At 51.5% G+C, this 17,034-nt stretch overlaps 1 protein-coding gene and 1 long non-coding RNA gene across 24 annotated transcripts in view; one reads left to right on the top strand and one right to left on the bottom strand.

Annotated features, from left to right (window-relative positions):
* LOC140599590 (uncharacterized) overlaps positions 1 to 3,390 on the top strand; it is a 44,298-nt gene extending 40,908 nt beyond the window's left edge. For 10 of the 19 annotated variants that reach the window (XR_012002414.1, XR_012002413.1, XR_012002412.1 and 7 more), the window contains 3 exons: positions 49 to 1,859; positions 1,992 to 2,095; positions 2,978 to 3,390. Coding sequence is in view for 1 of the 19 variants with exons in the window: in XM_072762783.1 (XP_072618884.1) it covers positions 49 to 108; positions 1,760 to 1,859; positions 1,992 to 2,095; positions 2,978 to 2,994 (281 nt within the window). In the remaining 18 variants the exon portion in view is untranslated. The remainder of the gene's footprint in view (positions 1 to 48; positions 1,860 to 1,991; positions 2,096 to 2,977) is intronic. The other 9 variants (XR_012002409.1, XM_072762783.1, XR_012002415.1 and 6 more) reach the window with 7 other exon arrangements.
* Positions 1 to 17,034, bottom strand: part of LOC140599591 (uncharacterized) — a 116,904-nt gene that overhangs the window by 75,256 nt on the left and 24,614 nt on the right. The gene's annotated exons all lie outside the window — the stretch shown is intronic.

Below are 17,034 nucleotides of genomic sequence, written 5' to 3'. Positions count from 1 at the left end.
CGGGACATCAACGTTGTGATGTGAACCTATGCCGGTGTTTTTCTACAGGTCACACAATCACCAGAAAGCCCGTGTCTTGGGACAGAAACCTGGAGGAAGCTGCAGACGGTACGTCCGCGGTTTGGGAACAACACGGAGGTACAGCACAGACAGGCAGCTGGCTGCACAGACCTTTCAGGGTGGTGTTACCTTGGGCAGCACTCTGAGCCTCAGAAAGCTGGACTCACACTCACGAAGCTCACAGGACCGTCAAGCATAGGGCCATCCCATGAACTGTCAAGGCCAGAAAAATCCTCCTAATGGCCTTCCCAGGGCATTCATGTAGTCATTCGTCAAACGTGGAGCTGTTCCCAGCCGAGATCCTGAAGTCATTGTAACGGACTTCCAAGCCTGGTTCTGCCACTCACTACCCATGTGACTTTGAGCCAGTAATTTTAAATGTCTCTGAACCTACCTTCACATAGTGGTGAGGATTAGACAACATCACGTCAGTACTCAGGGCCTAGAATAGTATTGTCTTGCCCATCTGGAAATGCGACTGTTGTTCGTTAATACCATGTGACAGTCCCTCAGATGGGGCCGGGAGTGGCGACCTCACACCATGCCGAAGGAGACAGACAAGTAGGTAAGGAGTAAAATGGGAACGGCAACAACAGAGCACACACATGCCCCTGGTCAGACAGTGTGGATTCTGGGAAGGCTTCCTGGAGGTGGAGGTGGAGAAGCTCAGGGATCAAAGACCAGGAGGACATTGTGAGTTCTATGGAAAGACAGAGGAATGAGAGATGCCAGCATGGCCCAAGATACGGCGGTGGCTTGGCCTGGCTGGAGTATACAGGTGCACGGGGCAGCGCTCAGAAGCAATGGAAGAGAGGTCTTTGGTGGAGGGCACCATCCTTCCTGGCGGGCTCTCCTCCCTCCCTCCTTGGAGTAGAATTTGATGGAGGAAAGATACGAGGTCGATATAGGAGCATGGGGGGTAGGCAGGTGGGGTGGGCAGGAGGAGGGAGGACTCCATAGCAGAGTGGAGACAGACAAGTGAATAGGGCAGTAGAGCGTCGGCAGAGGAGGTGAGGGTGCTATCTGTCCTGAAGAGGCGAGCCCAGCTCGAGGAAGGGAGAGGAGGTGGGGCCTTGCAGCACTAAGATGAACAGGCAACGAGGGACCTGACCGCTAGCCAGGATGGCCCTGCTAACGGCTTATCCTAAGGACGCACTCACCCGGGTGCCATGTCCTTCGTTCCCGGCCATCTCGCTCAGGTGGATATTGGCCCCAATTTACAGATGAGCAAAGTGAGGTCTGGAGAAGTTAAACCACCTGTTAGGCTAGTAGTGGAAGGGCCAGGAAGGGCTGACCATGAAGTACAGGTTCCTGCCATTGTCAGGCTGCCACCCATAAATTGAGACTTGGTAGGGGGGAAGCTGAAAACGAAAACTGAATCCTGCACAAGTCCTCAAGCTAGGGAGTGACAGGCACGCGTGGGCTTGGCAGCCCCAGCTCTTGCAGGAGGGAGGATGTGGCCTCTTAAAACCGTCCCCCGCACTCCGTCACGGCCACATTGGCCCCGCTTGCCCCTGCCTCAGTGCCTTGGCTCTTGCTTCCTGTCTGGTGCTTCTGCCTGCCTCTACCTGAGGCTGGCTGCTGCTTGGCATCGGGAGAGGCCTCCCCTCCCGGTCCCGGTCCAGAGTTGCCAGCCCTGCCTGTACCTCACCATTGGGTTCGCTTGTCCCCTTGTGTAGTGTGTTCTCTGTCCCCCCAGCCAGACCACCAGCTCCAGGAGAGCAGGGACCGTGCCTGCCACGCTCTGCTCTACTTGCGGGGTCCAGGAGAGAGCCTGGCACAGAGACTGTGCTCAACAGGTATGTGTTGCGAGATGAGGGTCGCAGGGCCTTGGCAGGCCCCTGAGGCCAGCTGCTGAGGCCGGGCCAAAGGACCCAGGAATTCTCAGCCCCAAAGCCTGCTTCCCTCATGACTCATGCCTCTTCTCCCAGCCAGGTCCCTAAGTCTTATCCACCAGGCCGCTCAGGGGCCACGGAAGAGACACCCAGACACGCAAACAGAAAGCCCAGACACTGGACGAGACTCCGAGGCCTAGGTGAGCGTGGCTCCTTGCCTTGGGGAGGCCCAGGGGCAACAGAGGCTGTGGCTAAGAGAACGGTATCGGAGGCCAGACCGCCTGGCTTTGAACCCTGGCTACCCCTTACTAGCTGTGTGACCTTGGGGGAGTCATCGAAGGTCTTTAGTGATTGCGTTCCCGCAGTGGAGCAAAAATGGAGACAGTACAGCATGAGGTGGTGTGTGCACGGTGCCCAGAGCAGGCCTAGCCCACAGCAAAACGCACCCCCTTTGATTGGAGAGGCCCTGTTGTCTTCCTCTGCTGTGGGTGCAGCCTTCCCAAGGACGGCCCACATCCTCCGCTCTTGCCTTTCTGCCTTTCTACCGTGTGGCCCGGCCTTCCTACCCCTTTCTACAGCTCCTGTCTAGGGCATGTGTCTCTGCCACAGGGCGGCTGCAGGGGGATTGGGGTGAATAGCTCAGTGCTAATGAAGGAAGGGAGGGAGGGAGGGGGTTCGAAGGGCAGGCAAGAGAAAGGAAGGGTGGAGGAAGAAGGGAGGGCAGGAAGGGAGGAGGGAGGCAGGGAAGGAAGGAGGAGAGAGGGAGGAAGGAAGCGCGTAGGAAACAGCTGCTCATTTGCTCCAGCTTCTCTTTGTCTGTGGGCCGGCACCCCGGGGAGGGCAGACTGGGAGACCCAAGGGTCCAGCAGGGAAGCCCCACCCCCACAAGGGTTGCTGAGCCTGAGAGAGCTCCATCAGCCCCAGTGGAGCTCTGGGCTCCGTGCCCCCCCGGCCCAGAGCTGACCTCGCCCGGGACACGCAGACAACCCCAGTCCCAGCGTGGGGACACTGGGGAAGCCACACTCAAATACCTCCAACTTCTGCCCTCCTGGTAAATTTGAGGAAAAAATGTATCCTTTCAGGCAATTGTGAAGGTTGATCTTACAACTTCTCTAAGTCGTACGTGTCAGCGGTCGCTGTTGCTTCTCCGTGTAACCACGTCGACCACGTCCATCCTTTCATCCCAGGAACGTGTGCGAGCCCCTGGGGTGCGCTGGCCCAGGCCCCGCGGACTCTGAACCCAGGTCGCCCTCCCTCCCCGGGGGCTGCCTTCTGATGCCCCCGATCTCCTCTCTGGGTCAGCCCGGAACGTGACGAGCGCAGGCTGAACCGTGTCGGGGTGCACAGTGACATCGCGCCCCACAAGGCTACAGTGTGGAGCTGGCGAGAAGATGATCGCCACGCGTCGTATTCAGCGCCCACCTCGGCCTCGTCCCTGAAACCCAGCCTGTGGGCGGTGTGGATAAATAAAGATGACTTTCCAGCGTCAGTCTGACCTTTCCGTTGTGGAGTCTCACATTCTTCTGCCCGCACGCCCTGGGTCAGGTCCTTCATCTTGGGAATCCCTGGGTGGCCCAGCGGTTCAGCACCTGCCTTCGGCCCAGGGCATGCATGATCCTGGAGTCCCAGGGTCGAACCCCATATAGGGCTCCCCGCATGGAGCCTGCTTCTCCCCCTGCCCCTGTCTCTCCCTGTCTCTCTCTGTGTCTCTCATGACTCAATATAGAAAATCTTTCAAAAGTACGTAGTGTCCATCTGAAGTGCATACTTCCCACTGAGTTATTTCAGTGACTCTATTTTTCCTTCAGGGGTTGGTTTTGTTGTTTGTTTTGGCATCTGTTCTGCAGTATCTTGTACTTTTTAATAGAATTTCAAGGTTTTGTTCTATGCCTTTAATTACATGAAAGTGTTGGTGAAGAAGAAGAAGAAGAGGAGGAGGAGGAAGAAGAAGAAGAAGAAGAAGAAGAAGAAGAAGAAGAAGAAGAAGAAGAAGAAGAAGAAGAAGAAGAAGAAGAAGAAGAAGAAGAAGAAGAAGAAGAAGAAGAAGAAGAAGAAGAGGAAGAAGAAGAAGAAGGAGAAAGAAGAAGAAGCACCAGCTGGGGGAGGGGCAGAGGGACAACTAGAAGCCGATTTCCCACTAGTTGTGGAGGCTGACGTGGGGCTAGATACCAGGACTCCAGGATCATGATCTGGAGCAAAGGCAGATGCTCAATACACTGAGCAACCCAGGGACCCCTTGAGTCCTTCATCTTGAGTGACGTCAGTGTCCATGTAGATGATCCCATCGGATCCATAGTGTCCATGTAGATTCAATGCTTTGGCTTCTCCTTTGATTTCCTTATCAATAATATCCACCCATCCATTCGACTTCAGCTGCTTGTGGCCTACCTGGTCTTTTCCAGGACTGAAGAATTATCCCTCCCCTGAAATCATGTATTCATACATTGCATTTTCTGGCTACTACTTCCTGAACTTACACTGTAATCACTGAAGTTCCTACTTCACTGGGGCCTACAACCACTGACTCTTTCTTTCTTCTTATTAATTCTGATTCCTCTTATCTTGTTTTCTCTCCTCACCCACTACAGAATCTAGGATTCATAATTATATTGCTGTTCTTACCATAGTCTATGCTCTCTTGCCAGATCTTTTTATTCTGCTTTCCTGGGCGTTAAATCCCCAGTATGAGAGATTCCAACAATTTGACTTTCTGATGTTGATGAATGCTGCTGAAAAAAAATTCATACACCAGGAAGATACAAAACAATACCCACAATTCTCAATACCTGTAGGCCTATTCGTGGTGATATTTTTTATGAGAGTTAGAGAAATATGCGAGACAACTTTAATGCACGTAAATAAGGATTCAGGCAAATTATGGTCAGCCAATCCTAGATAATGAAAAGGAAATGTCCAGTTGAAGAAAATAAGGAGAGATAAGCACTTGAGGTGATGTTCATGGCACTCTAGGATCAGTTGGTGTGCAGACTGTTAAATTTGTTAACTGCTAGGAGCTTAGGTTTTGCTGCTTTTCTATATGGATCTAAAACAACTGTTATCACAAAGAAATGGCAAGGCCTCCTATTGAGATCTGAGTTTAAAAAGAAAAATTTCTCCTGAGATATTAAAATCCTGTGCCTGGAATGCCAGGGTGGCTCAAGAGCTGAGCATCTGTCTTAGTCTCAGAGGGTGATCCTGGCATCCTGGGATTGAGTCCTGTGTCGAGCTCCCTGCAGGGAACCTGCTTCTCCCTTTGCCTGCTTCACTGCCTCTCTCTCTCTCTCTCTCTCTCTCTGTCTGCGTGTGTGTGTGTGTCTCTCATGGGTAAATAAATAAAATATTAAAAAAAAAGAATTCTGTGCCTGCCTCTTGCCCCTGTTTTGAGTCCAAAATGTGAACTATGTGATACAGAAATCCACAGCCAAAAATTAAACTGTTTTTAGGTCAGTGTTACCTCTGAGGTGTTAGATACAAAGTCTTCGCTCTGTAGGAACACCACCATGGTCCGAGTCACAAGGAAAGCCCTGCTGAAGAGGAGCTCACAATCCAAAATTAGAAAACATATGAGCAAACAATCCGTGTGAGGGATGGTCAGCAGGTGTAAAGAAGGGCATATTTACACCAACACTTCACCAATAATGTCATGTAATTAAAGCCATAGAACAAAAACTTGAAATTCTGTTAAAAAGCACAAGATACTGCAGAACAGATGCCAAAACAAACAAACAACAAAACCAACACCAGAATGAAAAATAGAGTCATTGAAGTAAACTCAGTGGGTAGTATACACTTCAGATTGGACACTGTTTTCTTTTTTTAAGATTTTATTTATTGATTCATGAGAGACAGAGAAAGAGAGAGAAAGAGAGAGAGAGAGAGGCAGAGAAGCAGGCTCCATGCAGGGAGTCCAAAGTGAAATTCGATCCCGGGACCAGGACTCCGGGATCATGCCCTGGGCCAAAGGCAGGCGCTCAACTGCTGAGCCCCCCAGGTGTCCCTGGACACCATTTTCTAATAGCAGCTTGAAAAATATGATCATTGAAATAATAATGTCAGTGAACAAGATAAACTTGACATTAGATGGCACTGAAGAGAGAAAGGATGATGTGAGGGAATTATCAAGAGACAGCACAAAGAGATGAAAGAAGGAAACAATCTGTGATATTTTTATTTATATGAAATATATATTTGGCCATTCAGATGACCAAAATATATTTCTCATTTATTTGGCCCTTGTCACAGCTCCTGGCTCATAGCTCCCGATACCCTGGGAATTTTCTGAGCAATAAGAGCAAGGGGAGCATCCTTTGTCATAACACTTGGTCTCTTGTTCTCAGTTCCTGAAATCACCTCAGAGCCATAAAGGTTACTGAGTGTCTTATTACTTACAACAAGCCCCTTCCCACTACCACCACAACTGCGTTTATGGTAGTGAGGTGACTTGGATAGCACCTAAGGATGGGGCTGGTTGTCGGGGGAACCGACCAAGAATAAAGGGTGGGAACTTCTAGTCCCACCCCCTGACCTCTGAGGAAGGGAGAGGGGCTGGAGGTTTGAATGAATCACCAATGGCCGACGATTTAATCAATCATGCTTACCTAATGAGGCTTCCATAAAACCCCCAAAGGATAGCACTGAGGAAGCTTCTGGGTTGGTGGACACATGGCCGGTGCTGGGAGAGTGGCCTGCCAGAGAGGTCGTGGAAGCCCCGTGTCTCTTGCCACATAACTTGCCCTGTGCATATCTTCCATCTGGCTGTTCTTGAATTATATCCTTTTATAATAAACCAGTAATCTAAGTTTCTCTGAGTTCTATGACCGGCTCTATCAAATCAATCCCACCCAAGGAAGGGGCCCTGGGAACCTCTGATTCATAGTCAGTCAGTCAGAATCACAAGTCAACCAGACTGTGACTGGTATCTGAAGTGGGGGGCAGTCTTGTGGTACTGAACCCTCAACGTGTGGAATCTGAAGCTATCTCTCGGTGAGGAGTGTCAGAATGGAGTTGAACGGTCGCATACCCAGTTAATGTTGAAGAACTGCTTGGTGGTATGGGGAAACCACCCCACACACAAACGCACACATTGGAATTTGGTGATCAAACCCATTTAATGTGAAAGTAAGGTTAAGAAGAATGTAAAATAGAATTTAAGAGTGCAACATCTGAGGGGGGCACTTGATGGGGTGAGCACCGGGTGTTATGCTGTATGTTGGCAAATTGAACTCCAAAAAAAAAATTTTTTTAAAAGAGTGCAACATATGTCTGGTAAAAGTATAAGATGCAGAAACTAGAGAAAATAAGGAAGAGGAAATATTCAAGTGATAATAACTGAATTTGTTCCAGAAATGATAAAACACATTAATCCTCAGAATCAGGACACATTATGAAATCTCACAGAAACAAGAAATCCACAGCTAGCTCTAACAGAGAGAAACTGTGAACATTAAGGATTAAAGAGACCTTAAACGCAGTAAGAGAGGGGCACCTGGGTGGCTCAGTGGTTGAGCATCTGCTTTTGGCTCAGGTCATGATCCCAGGGTCCTGGGATTGAGTTCTCATCAGGCTCTCCACAGGGAGCCTGCTTCTCCCTCTGCCTGTGTCTCTGCCTCTCTCTGTGTCTCTCATGAATAAACAAGAGAAAAAAGGCCTCCGAGTGGGGGGGGGGGGCGCGAGGAGCCGGGCTAGGGCCGCGGCGAGAGCCCCCAGGACAGGAGAGCCCGGCCCGGAGGAGCAGGAGCTTCCCCAACCTTCCCGGGCGGAAAGGCGCTCGCAGGGAGGTGGAGCAGGACCCCAGGAGGGCGGGGATGCGCTCCGGCTCCCGGGGGCACCAACAGGAGCTGTGCCCCGGGGAGAGTGCCCACACCCCGTGGCCGAGCTCCCTAAAGGGCTGCAGCACACACGGCTGGACCCGGGAGCACAGGGTGCCAGGGACACAGCCCAGGAACCGGTGCTCCCCCCCGGGACAGGCAGAGGCCAGGAGGGCCCAGGACAGCAAGGACACTCCTGCAGCCGGGTGGCCCCGAGCTGAGCAGATCAGCGGCCCCCTGCGGGAGCATCCAGGCCCCTGCAGGCTGGGAGCTCCGCAGTTACTGCAGGTGCTGACTCCAGGGCTGCAGAGCTGGCCCCGCCACTGTGGCTGTTCCTCCTGGGGCCTCACGGGGTAAACAACCCCCACTGAGCCTCACTGTGTCCTCACAGGATGAACAGGTTAAACAACCTTCACTGAGCCCCGCACCAGGCAGGGCGCTGAGCAGCTCCCCCAAGTGCTCACACCTGAGAATCAGCACAGCAGACCCCTGCCCCCAGAAGACCAGCTAGACGGACAGGGGGAAAAACAATTGACCAAGCAGCACTGGAAAGTTCCAAGGGAAGTCGAGGGATTTACAGTATACACAACCAGAAGATACTCCCCCTTGTTTTTTGTTTTTCGATTTCTGTTGCTTCTCCCCCCTTTTTTGCTTTTCTTCTCTTTTTTTGTCTTTCTTTTTTCCTTTTTTTCTTTTCCTTTTCTGTTCTTCCTTATCTTCTCTCTTTTTCTCCTTTTCCCAATACAACTTGTTTTTGGCCACTCTGGCACTGAGCAAAATGACTGGAAGGTAAAACTCACTTCAAAAGAAAGAATCAGAAAGAGTCCTCTCTCCCACAGAGTGACAAAATCTGGACTACAATTCAGTGTCATGAAGCCAATTCAGAAGCACTATTACACAGCTACTGGTGACTGTAGAAAAAAGCATAAAGGACTCAAGAGACTTCATGACTGCAGAATTTAGATCTAATCAGGCAGAAATTAAAAATCAATTAAATGAGATGCAATCCAGACTAGAAGTCCTAACGACGAGGGTTAACAAGGTGGAAGAATGAGTGAGTGACATAGAAGACAAGTTGATGGCAAAGAGGGAAACTGAGGAAAAAAAGAGACAGACAATTAAAAGACCATGAAGACAGATTAAGGGAAATACACGACAGCCTGAGGTAGCAAAACCTACGTTTAATTGGGGTTCCCGAGGGCGCAAAAGGGCCAGACGGCCAGAATATGTATTTGAACAAGTCGTTGCTGAAAACTTTCCTAATCTGGGAAGGGAAACAGGCATTCAGATCCAGGAACTAGAGAGATCCGCCCCCTAAAATCAGAAGGAGCCACATGCAATGAATACTTGATAAGATAGTGGAAGAGAAAACACGAAAAAGAGGTGCCATTGGTTTTAGAGAAGTGGGATCCTCTATCTCCCCGACGTTCAGGATGCAGTCCTAACACGATGCTGACTGGGGCTTTCCCTGTTGTATCCACTTTCTCGAAGAGGCTCAATGAGTGCTAGTCGCAAAGCGGTCCTGTGATCGTCGCCCATCATCGTGCACGGGTAGACTGCATGAAAAGACTTGAAACGGGAAAGGGAGTTTCATTACATAGGAGAGTGTGTGTCGGCTTTGTGCTAAGGGACCCTAAGGTCCTCTTCTCCTCCCCTTCCGGCGAGGGAGAGGAATGGTACTCCGTGGTCCCTCACCCATCAAGTGGGGGAAGCTCTAAGAGAGCGAATGGTCAGAGAAGCCGGCAGAGAGAGATTTGTGCTGAAGCTGTAGCAAATGTAGGTCTCCTCTCCAGCCTGGCCCGAGAATGCAGTCAGACGGGGCACCATGAGCGACTGGGAGACCGACATGTGTCCCTGGAGTTTTGGGGATGAGTAACATTGGCGCCTCCTTCCCACCCGGGCAGTACTTAAGGCAGGAGGCTGACAAGAGGCCCCTGAAGGCAGGGAGAGGAGCCGGCAGCAGCAATGCCTGCACTTCCGTTTGGTGTTGCAAGGATGTGTGTGGCATGGGCTAGCTGGATGCTGCACGTGCATCCTCCCAATTTGGCTGGTGCTATGAAACTGGACTTTGCTCCTTGGTCTCTGCGTTCATGGATGCTATACTCTAAGGGCAGACAGTGGTCAAAGACTCACATGCATAAATATAAATCTAGTTGTCAGAAGTACTAACGTAGAAGGTACATGGTGCTACAAGAGCATTTAATAGGTACATCTGTCTAGTTAGAGAGATCTGGGAAGCTTTCCTTGAGGAAGTGATATATGAGATCCCAAAGTAAGAGTTAACCAGAGGAACCCTGGGGGGGGAGGGTTGACAGCATTTCGAGGGGGAGAGAACACCTTATACCAGCTTCCTAATGCCAGCAGGTGCAAGGCACATGCAAGCACCAGAAAGAAGGCCAGTTAGGCCGAAAGCCAGGGAGAAGTGTGTGGAGAGGTGCGGAGCCAAACTGGAAACACATTAAACAATTTAAAGCTTGGAACCATCTTCTGAGACTCCTATTTTGAATGGTTCGTCCTGGCTACAATGAGGAGAACACATTTGCAAGGGGATACGTGCCGGTGTAGACCTCTTTCATTAGTTTTCCCTAGAATATTTTGGGGCATTTTGATCTTCAGAGCATTTCTTTTTGAGATTCAGAAAGGTCTCTTGTACTTTGGGATATTGCCTCTGATCCACTTACCATTTCCTTCTTTGGAAATTCTTTAATACTCGCAGGTTGGATCTTTGCAACTCACCTTCATTCTGTAATCATAATTTTCTTTCCTTTCCCCTGTATTTGTATTCTACAAATATTTAAATTTTTGTGCAGGGTCTTCTGTTCCAGCTACTGTCTCCTGTGCAGGCTATATTTGATGACTGTGTTCACTTCATTTGAATGGACTTAGTGCGTTCTTATCTCAGCCTCTTCTCTTTGACAGGGAGGGAGAGACCGAGACAGACACAGGATGGAGAGAGAGAATGAGACAGGGAGGGAGACGAGTGAGAGACCGAGAGACAGGAAGGTAGACACAGAGACAGGGAGAGAGACAGCGAGGGACAGGCCGAGGTGTAGGGATTGAGGGAAGAAAGACTGGGAGGGACACAGAGACTGGGAGGGAGAGAGAGAGACGGGGACGTGGAGACAGGGAGGGAGACACAGAGCCAGAGAGAAGCTTCGTGCCTCCAGAAGCGATGGGGGCGTCTGCGCCCCTCGGGACTGAGCCTGGGTGCCCCGACGCCCCAACTAGACTAGCGGGTGGAGGCCCTCTCGGGTCCCCTCTAGGCTCCGTGGAGGGCGGGCCTGTCTGTGGACACTCCCCCGGGGCCTGGCGGGGAGCGTGACCCTGAGGAAAGTGTGATTCTCTAGGGACCAAGAGAAGTCACACCTGGGGGATCCCTGGGCGGCGCAGCGGTTTAGCGCCTGCCTTTGGCCCAGGGCGTGATCCTGGAGTCCCGGGATCAAATCCCATGTCGGGCTCCCGGCATGGAGCCTGCTTCTCCCTCCTCCTGTGTCTCTGCCTCTCTCTCTCTCTCTCTCTGTCTATCATAAATAAATAAATAAATAAACCTTTAAAAAAATCACACCTGGAGCTAACCTTGGGCTGCAAAACAAGCAGGACACATCATTCGGGCTGGTGGGTACCTGTGCATTTCCTCGCCTGCAGCGATTGTTTTGTGACGTGCACTTCTACCAAGACTCGGGAAACCGTGCACTTTGATCCAGGGAAGTTGTGATTACATAGTTACACTTGGAACCCGGAAGAACACCTAGAGACGCACACACCCAGGAGCCAAGGCCTCTGTAATTACTGCTACGAAATCCTCCAGCGGTACTACCGTGTCCACACGAGGGTGCCCGCGAGGCCCGGAGAGCTGGATGCTGCAGCATGAATTATTACCTAAGGGACCCGGGGTAGTAGGAAGCTAGAAGTTAACATATTGAAGAGATATTTACTCTCCAGCTTCCTTCCTGATATTCTCTGTCTTTTTTTGAATCGTCGTCAGTTTCTGGCGTCTTACGTATTCGCTCCACGCCCCACCCCTTACCTTGGCAACCACGTATATGTTTTCTGTATCAGAGTTCAGGCCATTGTGTTTGTGTTGTCTTGTAGCTTGTTTGCCGGGGGGGGGGGGGGGGGGGGGTTCTGTGTTTTAGATTCCACATATACGTGTACTCATGCGATGCTTGTCTTGTCTCTCTCGGATTCACGTGCCCTACGTGCCCCCGTTGGCTATCATGAAGCCTGTGGCGATGAGAACGGGCGCGCGGGTGTATCGTTGTGAGTGACCAGTTTCAGGCCTGGCGGACCCAACCGCGGGCAACGGGCCGTTATTCCTAGGTAGAAGGCAAATGTCCTCTTTCCTCTCTATGGGAATCCTCATTTTATTAAGTAAATACCGTCTGTCTGAAACCTTAAGGAACCATTTACTTTTTTACCTGACACATTACACCGGGGAACCTATCCTGGATAATGGAAACATTTCATTTGGGGCTTCACATGATCTTTGTTCCCTCAGCCTCAAAACGACACGTTTCTTAACTACTGGGAAAACGAGGAGTCGCTCTCGTGTCTGCGGCAGAGACGGGAGGCCACACCGAGGACACCAGGTACACGCACGTCCCAGAGGAGGAAAGGCCGCAGAGACAGAGAGAAAGGCAGGGGCTGCAGGGACAGCAGGGAGGGCGTGGGCACGACGGTCAGTGGTCGGCTGTCTCTGTGGTGGAAATGTGGCCCCGGTGCCTTCTGGCCTCGCCCGTGCGACACTGGGAATGGACCTCAAGTACCACGAGGTATAATTTAAAAGCATCAGAGGAAATCTTTGTACGAAGGTAACATCCTTTATTACAAACAAAACTCATGACGCAATCATAGAGGTTTATGACAACCACAAAAATAGGAACCGTGCAGTGGGGGGGCAGGGGAAGCCCTCCGTCGGGCTGCAGCCATCACGAGCTGCTGCTCCAGGGCCGAGGCTGGTGGCTCCACTGAGGCAGGTGGCTGCTCCGGCACTTCCGGGAGCTTGATTGCAGGCTCTGGGGCCTGCTCCTCCTCCAGGTCAGCCAAGGGTGCAGGTGGCTCCTCCAGGTCGGGACACTGAGTCGAGGTCTGACCACCACGTGCATTGGCTTTGACTCAGCAGCTTGCATCTTGACTCGGGCGAAACACTCAGCTCCAGCAGCCGTGCCCGGCTCGAACAGATCAGGCCCGGAAGCTTCAGCAGGCCCCACAGTCAGAGCTGGGGTGGGCTCCTGAGGTGGGTCAGGGTGTTGCTCGGGGTCCGAAGCTATAGCCCCAAGAAGACAAAGTATCATCATCAGGACGCACTTTCCACGTCCCTCTCAAATCAAGGACACTCTTCCCACCACTCAACGTGTGTGAGGGCAAGAGCCCTGGGAGGTCTCCCCAGACTGCAGCCCGTGGGGATGGGGTGTGAGCCTACCCAGTGCTCCCGGCCCAGCTGCACGGAGGCTGGGTCTGTGTGGCCCACCCTGTCCCCAGCTCGGCCACCCCAGTCCTCCTCATCCTCATCGTCTAATTCCACGAGCTCCAGGTAGCTGAATCGTTCCAGGTAACGCTGGGCCCGGTTTTCCAGGTCTGAGCCTGGCATGTTGAGCCCCATGAATGCCAGCAGCTTCCTCAGGGAGAGAAATTCCGGTGGCTGATGAAAATCCTCCTGACAGTAGTCCAGCCGGATGTCCAGGATGCAGGAGCTGGAGCTGGAGGTACGGATGGGCAGAGGCATTGGATGACAGGGCTCCCTCACACCAAGGTGTCCCGGGGAAGCCCTGCAGGAACGGGCCCCCGGACTCCCGCTCGGGGCTGTCGGAGGCCAGTGGTGCTCCTTGTCCACCTGCCACCTGGCGGTCCTGCCTGCCACAGCCCTGCTCACTGAGGAGGGGCTGGCACGAAGCCTCTGTGCGTGGGAGCCCATGACCAGTGGCGTGACCATCACTGTCTTTCCTGGGGAAGTGGGACTCACTCCTCAGCCTGGCTCCCTGCCCACTGGCCCCTTGAATCCACCGGCAGGTGTCCGGGGAAGGGGGCGTCAGCCTGTCATCGCCCTCACTGCACACACTGTCCCTCTGGGAATGTCCAAGTGGGGAGGGTGTGGGCTCTGTGTCCTGCCAGGCCTTGCCGGGAACCGCCCGGTACCACCGCCTTCCCTCCTGTGGCTCTGCGCTGCCTCACTCATGAGGGGCCCCCAGGGGGTGTCCTTCCACTGACCCTAATCTGACAGGGCGGGGGCCGTCTGGTCCGTGAGCCCTCACTGGCCCTCCTGAGCACCTGCCGTGCACCCGGGTCCAGGTGCCACCAGATTGGTGAGTGCGATGCTCCCCACACCCTCTGCTCTGGGTCCCAGGTGGCGGGAGACAGAGGGCTTTGAGGGGGGCAGGTGTGGAGAAGGACTCCATTAGGGGTCCCAGTGCTCTCCCACAAAGCCCATATCCCATCCACAGCTCTCCTTTCCTCTTTTCTCAAAGGACCCATTAGACCTTCACCCTGTCACAGGAATTGCAGATGTGTGGGGTGAGGGTCCAGCAGCCCCTCCAGCACACAGCTCCCCTGCATGAGCCAGAGCTCACTCCCATTTCCCACTGGTCCCGGACTCCTTCCTTCTTGCAGGAAGCTACGATGCATCGATATCTAGAGGAGGGCGGGGGGGCATCACTTGAATCATCCAGTGGACGCGACCTCTCCTCATAGCTGCTGTCACCCTCTGACCTCCGACGAGTCCGGAGCCCTGGGGGGCCGTCCGCTCTGTGCGTGGGGCCACGGGCAGCTCCTGGAGAAGCGCCTGCACCTGCGGCGCTTCCTGAATGCTTGAGGAGTGAAAGGGCTCCGGCCAGGCCCGTGGCCGATATCCGGGTGGGCCTGGGCGCCCAGGTGTCCCCGGGGACCCCTACTCCGAATGTCCCAGGATACAGACGCCAGGTCGACTCAAAACTCCCTTTCAGTGGCAAAACAGCCCAGCTCAAGACCCTGGCGACGGTGGGGAGGCGGCACACGCTTTGTCATGGGGAGAGAACGGTGACTGCTGAGCACAAGCACGGCCCCTCTAGCTGACCTGCCACAGGCCAGGCCCCGGGGGCTGCCCTACAGGACCCGACCAGGCCCTGTGTGACTCTACTCCAGTTGGAGCAGCCACCTGAGGGGCCGGGAAGTTCAGGAACATTCCCCAAGACTCCCAACCAGTAGGTGGCCCATCCCCCTGGGCTGTGGAGGGTCAGGGAGCTCACTTTGCAAACAGCAGGTCCAGCACCTCCTCAGGGGTGCCATATTCCTCCAAAACATTTAGGAACTCAAATATGGACAAGTAGTCAATGCTCAGCAAGGCGGGCACCAGTTCTTCGACCTGCTGCTCCAGCAGCTCCCTCCGGCTGGGGGTGGTCGGGCAGATCCGATTCCTTCTCAGGGCTGAGGCCCTTTCAGCCTGAGGTGGGACAGAGGGGACGTGCAGCCTGCACTGTAGCCTCCAGAGCACCTGGGAGTTGGAGCTCAGTGGCTGTGGGGGGCAGGGGGGGGCAGGAGTGCCCACAGCAGGAACTCGGGGCGGGGCTTGACGCCTGCAGCTCTGTCACTTAGCATCAGACTCTAGGTTGTGGCTCAGGTCATGGTCTCAGCATCCTGAGATCCCGCGCCAGGCAGGCTCTGTGCTTGGGGCAGAGTGTGCTTGAGGAGCCTGTGTCTCCCTCTCCTGCTCCCTGCTCTCTGCCTGTTAAACAAAAAAATCCAATAAAGAAATAATCTTAGAGGATACATTTTCAAAAAAATTTGGATCAATACAAGGACCTAGTGGGAAAGGTGAGTGTCCCAGGTCTGCTTGTCAGCTGAGTTTTGGCAGCACCTCCCTGCATTAACGGCTTCACCCCTTGTCAAACCCCAAATCTTAAAACTTCTCTGTCATATTTTTAAAAGTATTTTAAAATAAAAGTTTTGAAAATACACCAAGATAAGTTTCTTCTCACATCCAACTAAATGTTTTGATATTTTACATGTCTCCTCTCACTACATCTTTGCAAAAGCAAGCAACATTGATAATCCTTCATTTCAATTGCAAATTGACTCCCTGTCAAAGCATCTTCAAAAAATACAAGAACTTTCATAGTGGTGACATAGAATATCAAATGTCAAGTTGAATTTGAACACTATGTGCCTCGTAAGTGGAACTTCACAACAATATTCTAGGCTTGATTATTTATTAAGAGAACTTAGAATCCCATATAAGGCTAATGTTCTGGTCATTGCCCTACAAGTCATGACTACACTAATGTCCCTTTTTGCTCCAAAGTACATTTCAATGGTTGTGCGTGCGTGTGCGTGTGTGTGTGTGTGTGTGTGTGTGTGCGTGTGTGTGTGCATGCATATGTGTGAATGTATGTTAATATATAATTTTAAAAATACAGTGAACCCTTAATTTACTCTTCATGATGATGTTAAATTAAGTTAAAATGAAAGGAATGTGGTCTGGTCTTGACTCTTTCAATGTGTTGCTATTTCATAGTTCCTAACACATTAACTGTACTGAAATGAGCTTCCCACATTACTTAAGAGGGCAAATATTTGGATCCAGATTACCTTAAAAATCTGCAAAATTTATAAAGGATATATAAAGCTTGTTAAAATAATTTGTAAATTATTATATTTCATAAAAATACAAATTCCAAAATAATAAAATAGGCTTGAAACTAGAAAATAGTAAAGAAACTTTTGTCTGCCTTGATACTTATAGTTAGAGAACATCAAGCCTGATATTGCTAGGACTAACAAACAGCTGGATCACCAAGCTGACTATTCCCTTTGAAAGGTTATCCTGACTTTGGAATGGCATGAGTCAGACTCTAAAGGAGAATAAGTGTCTCTGAGGACGTTCAGATATGAGCACCAAGAAGGTAATGAGCCTGGAAATCCTCTGATACACAGAAAAGTAATAAGAATTGGGGAAAATCTTAAATGAAAAAATTATGTGTATCCAACCTGAAACTATTTAAAAAGCTCTCATCTGGGATCCCTGGGTGGCGCAGCGGTTTGGCGCCTGCCTTTGGCCCAGGGCGCGATCCTGGAGACCCGGGATCGAATCCCACATCAGGCTCCCGGTGCATGGAGCCTGCTTCTCCCTCCGCCTGTGTCTCTGCCTCTCTCTCTCTCTCTGTGACTATCATAAATAAATTTAAAAAAAAATGTTTAAAAAGCTCTCATCTAAAGAAAGTTTATAAAGAGCCTCATTCAGTTTATGAAACAAAAATAGAAATGATGGCAGGGATTTTATGAGAAAGCACATTCTGATCAATCTAAGAAATAACATTCTAACAGCAATATTTTACTTTTGGAGTTAGTAGCTTATTATCCCC

Source organism: Vulpes vulpes, chromosome 7 (assembly GCF_048418805.1).
Source record: "Vulpes vulpes isolate BD-2025 chromosome 7, VulVul3, whole genome shotgun sequence".
Classification (NCBI taxonomy): Eukaryota; Metazoa; Chordata; class Mammalia; order Carnivora; family Canidae; genus Vulpes; species Vulpes vulpes.
This window is presented reverse-complemented; position numbering and strand designations above follow the sequence as displayed.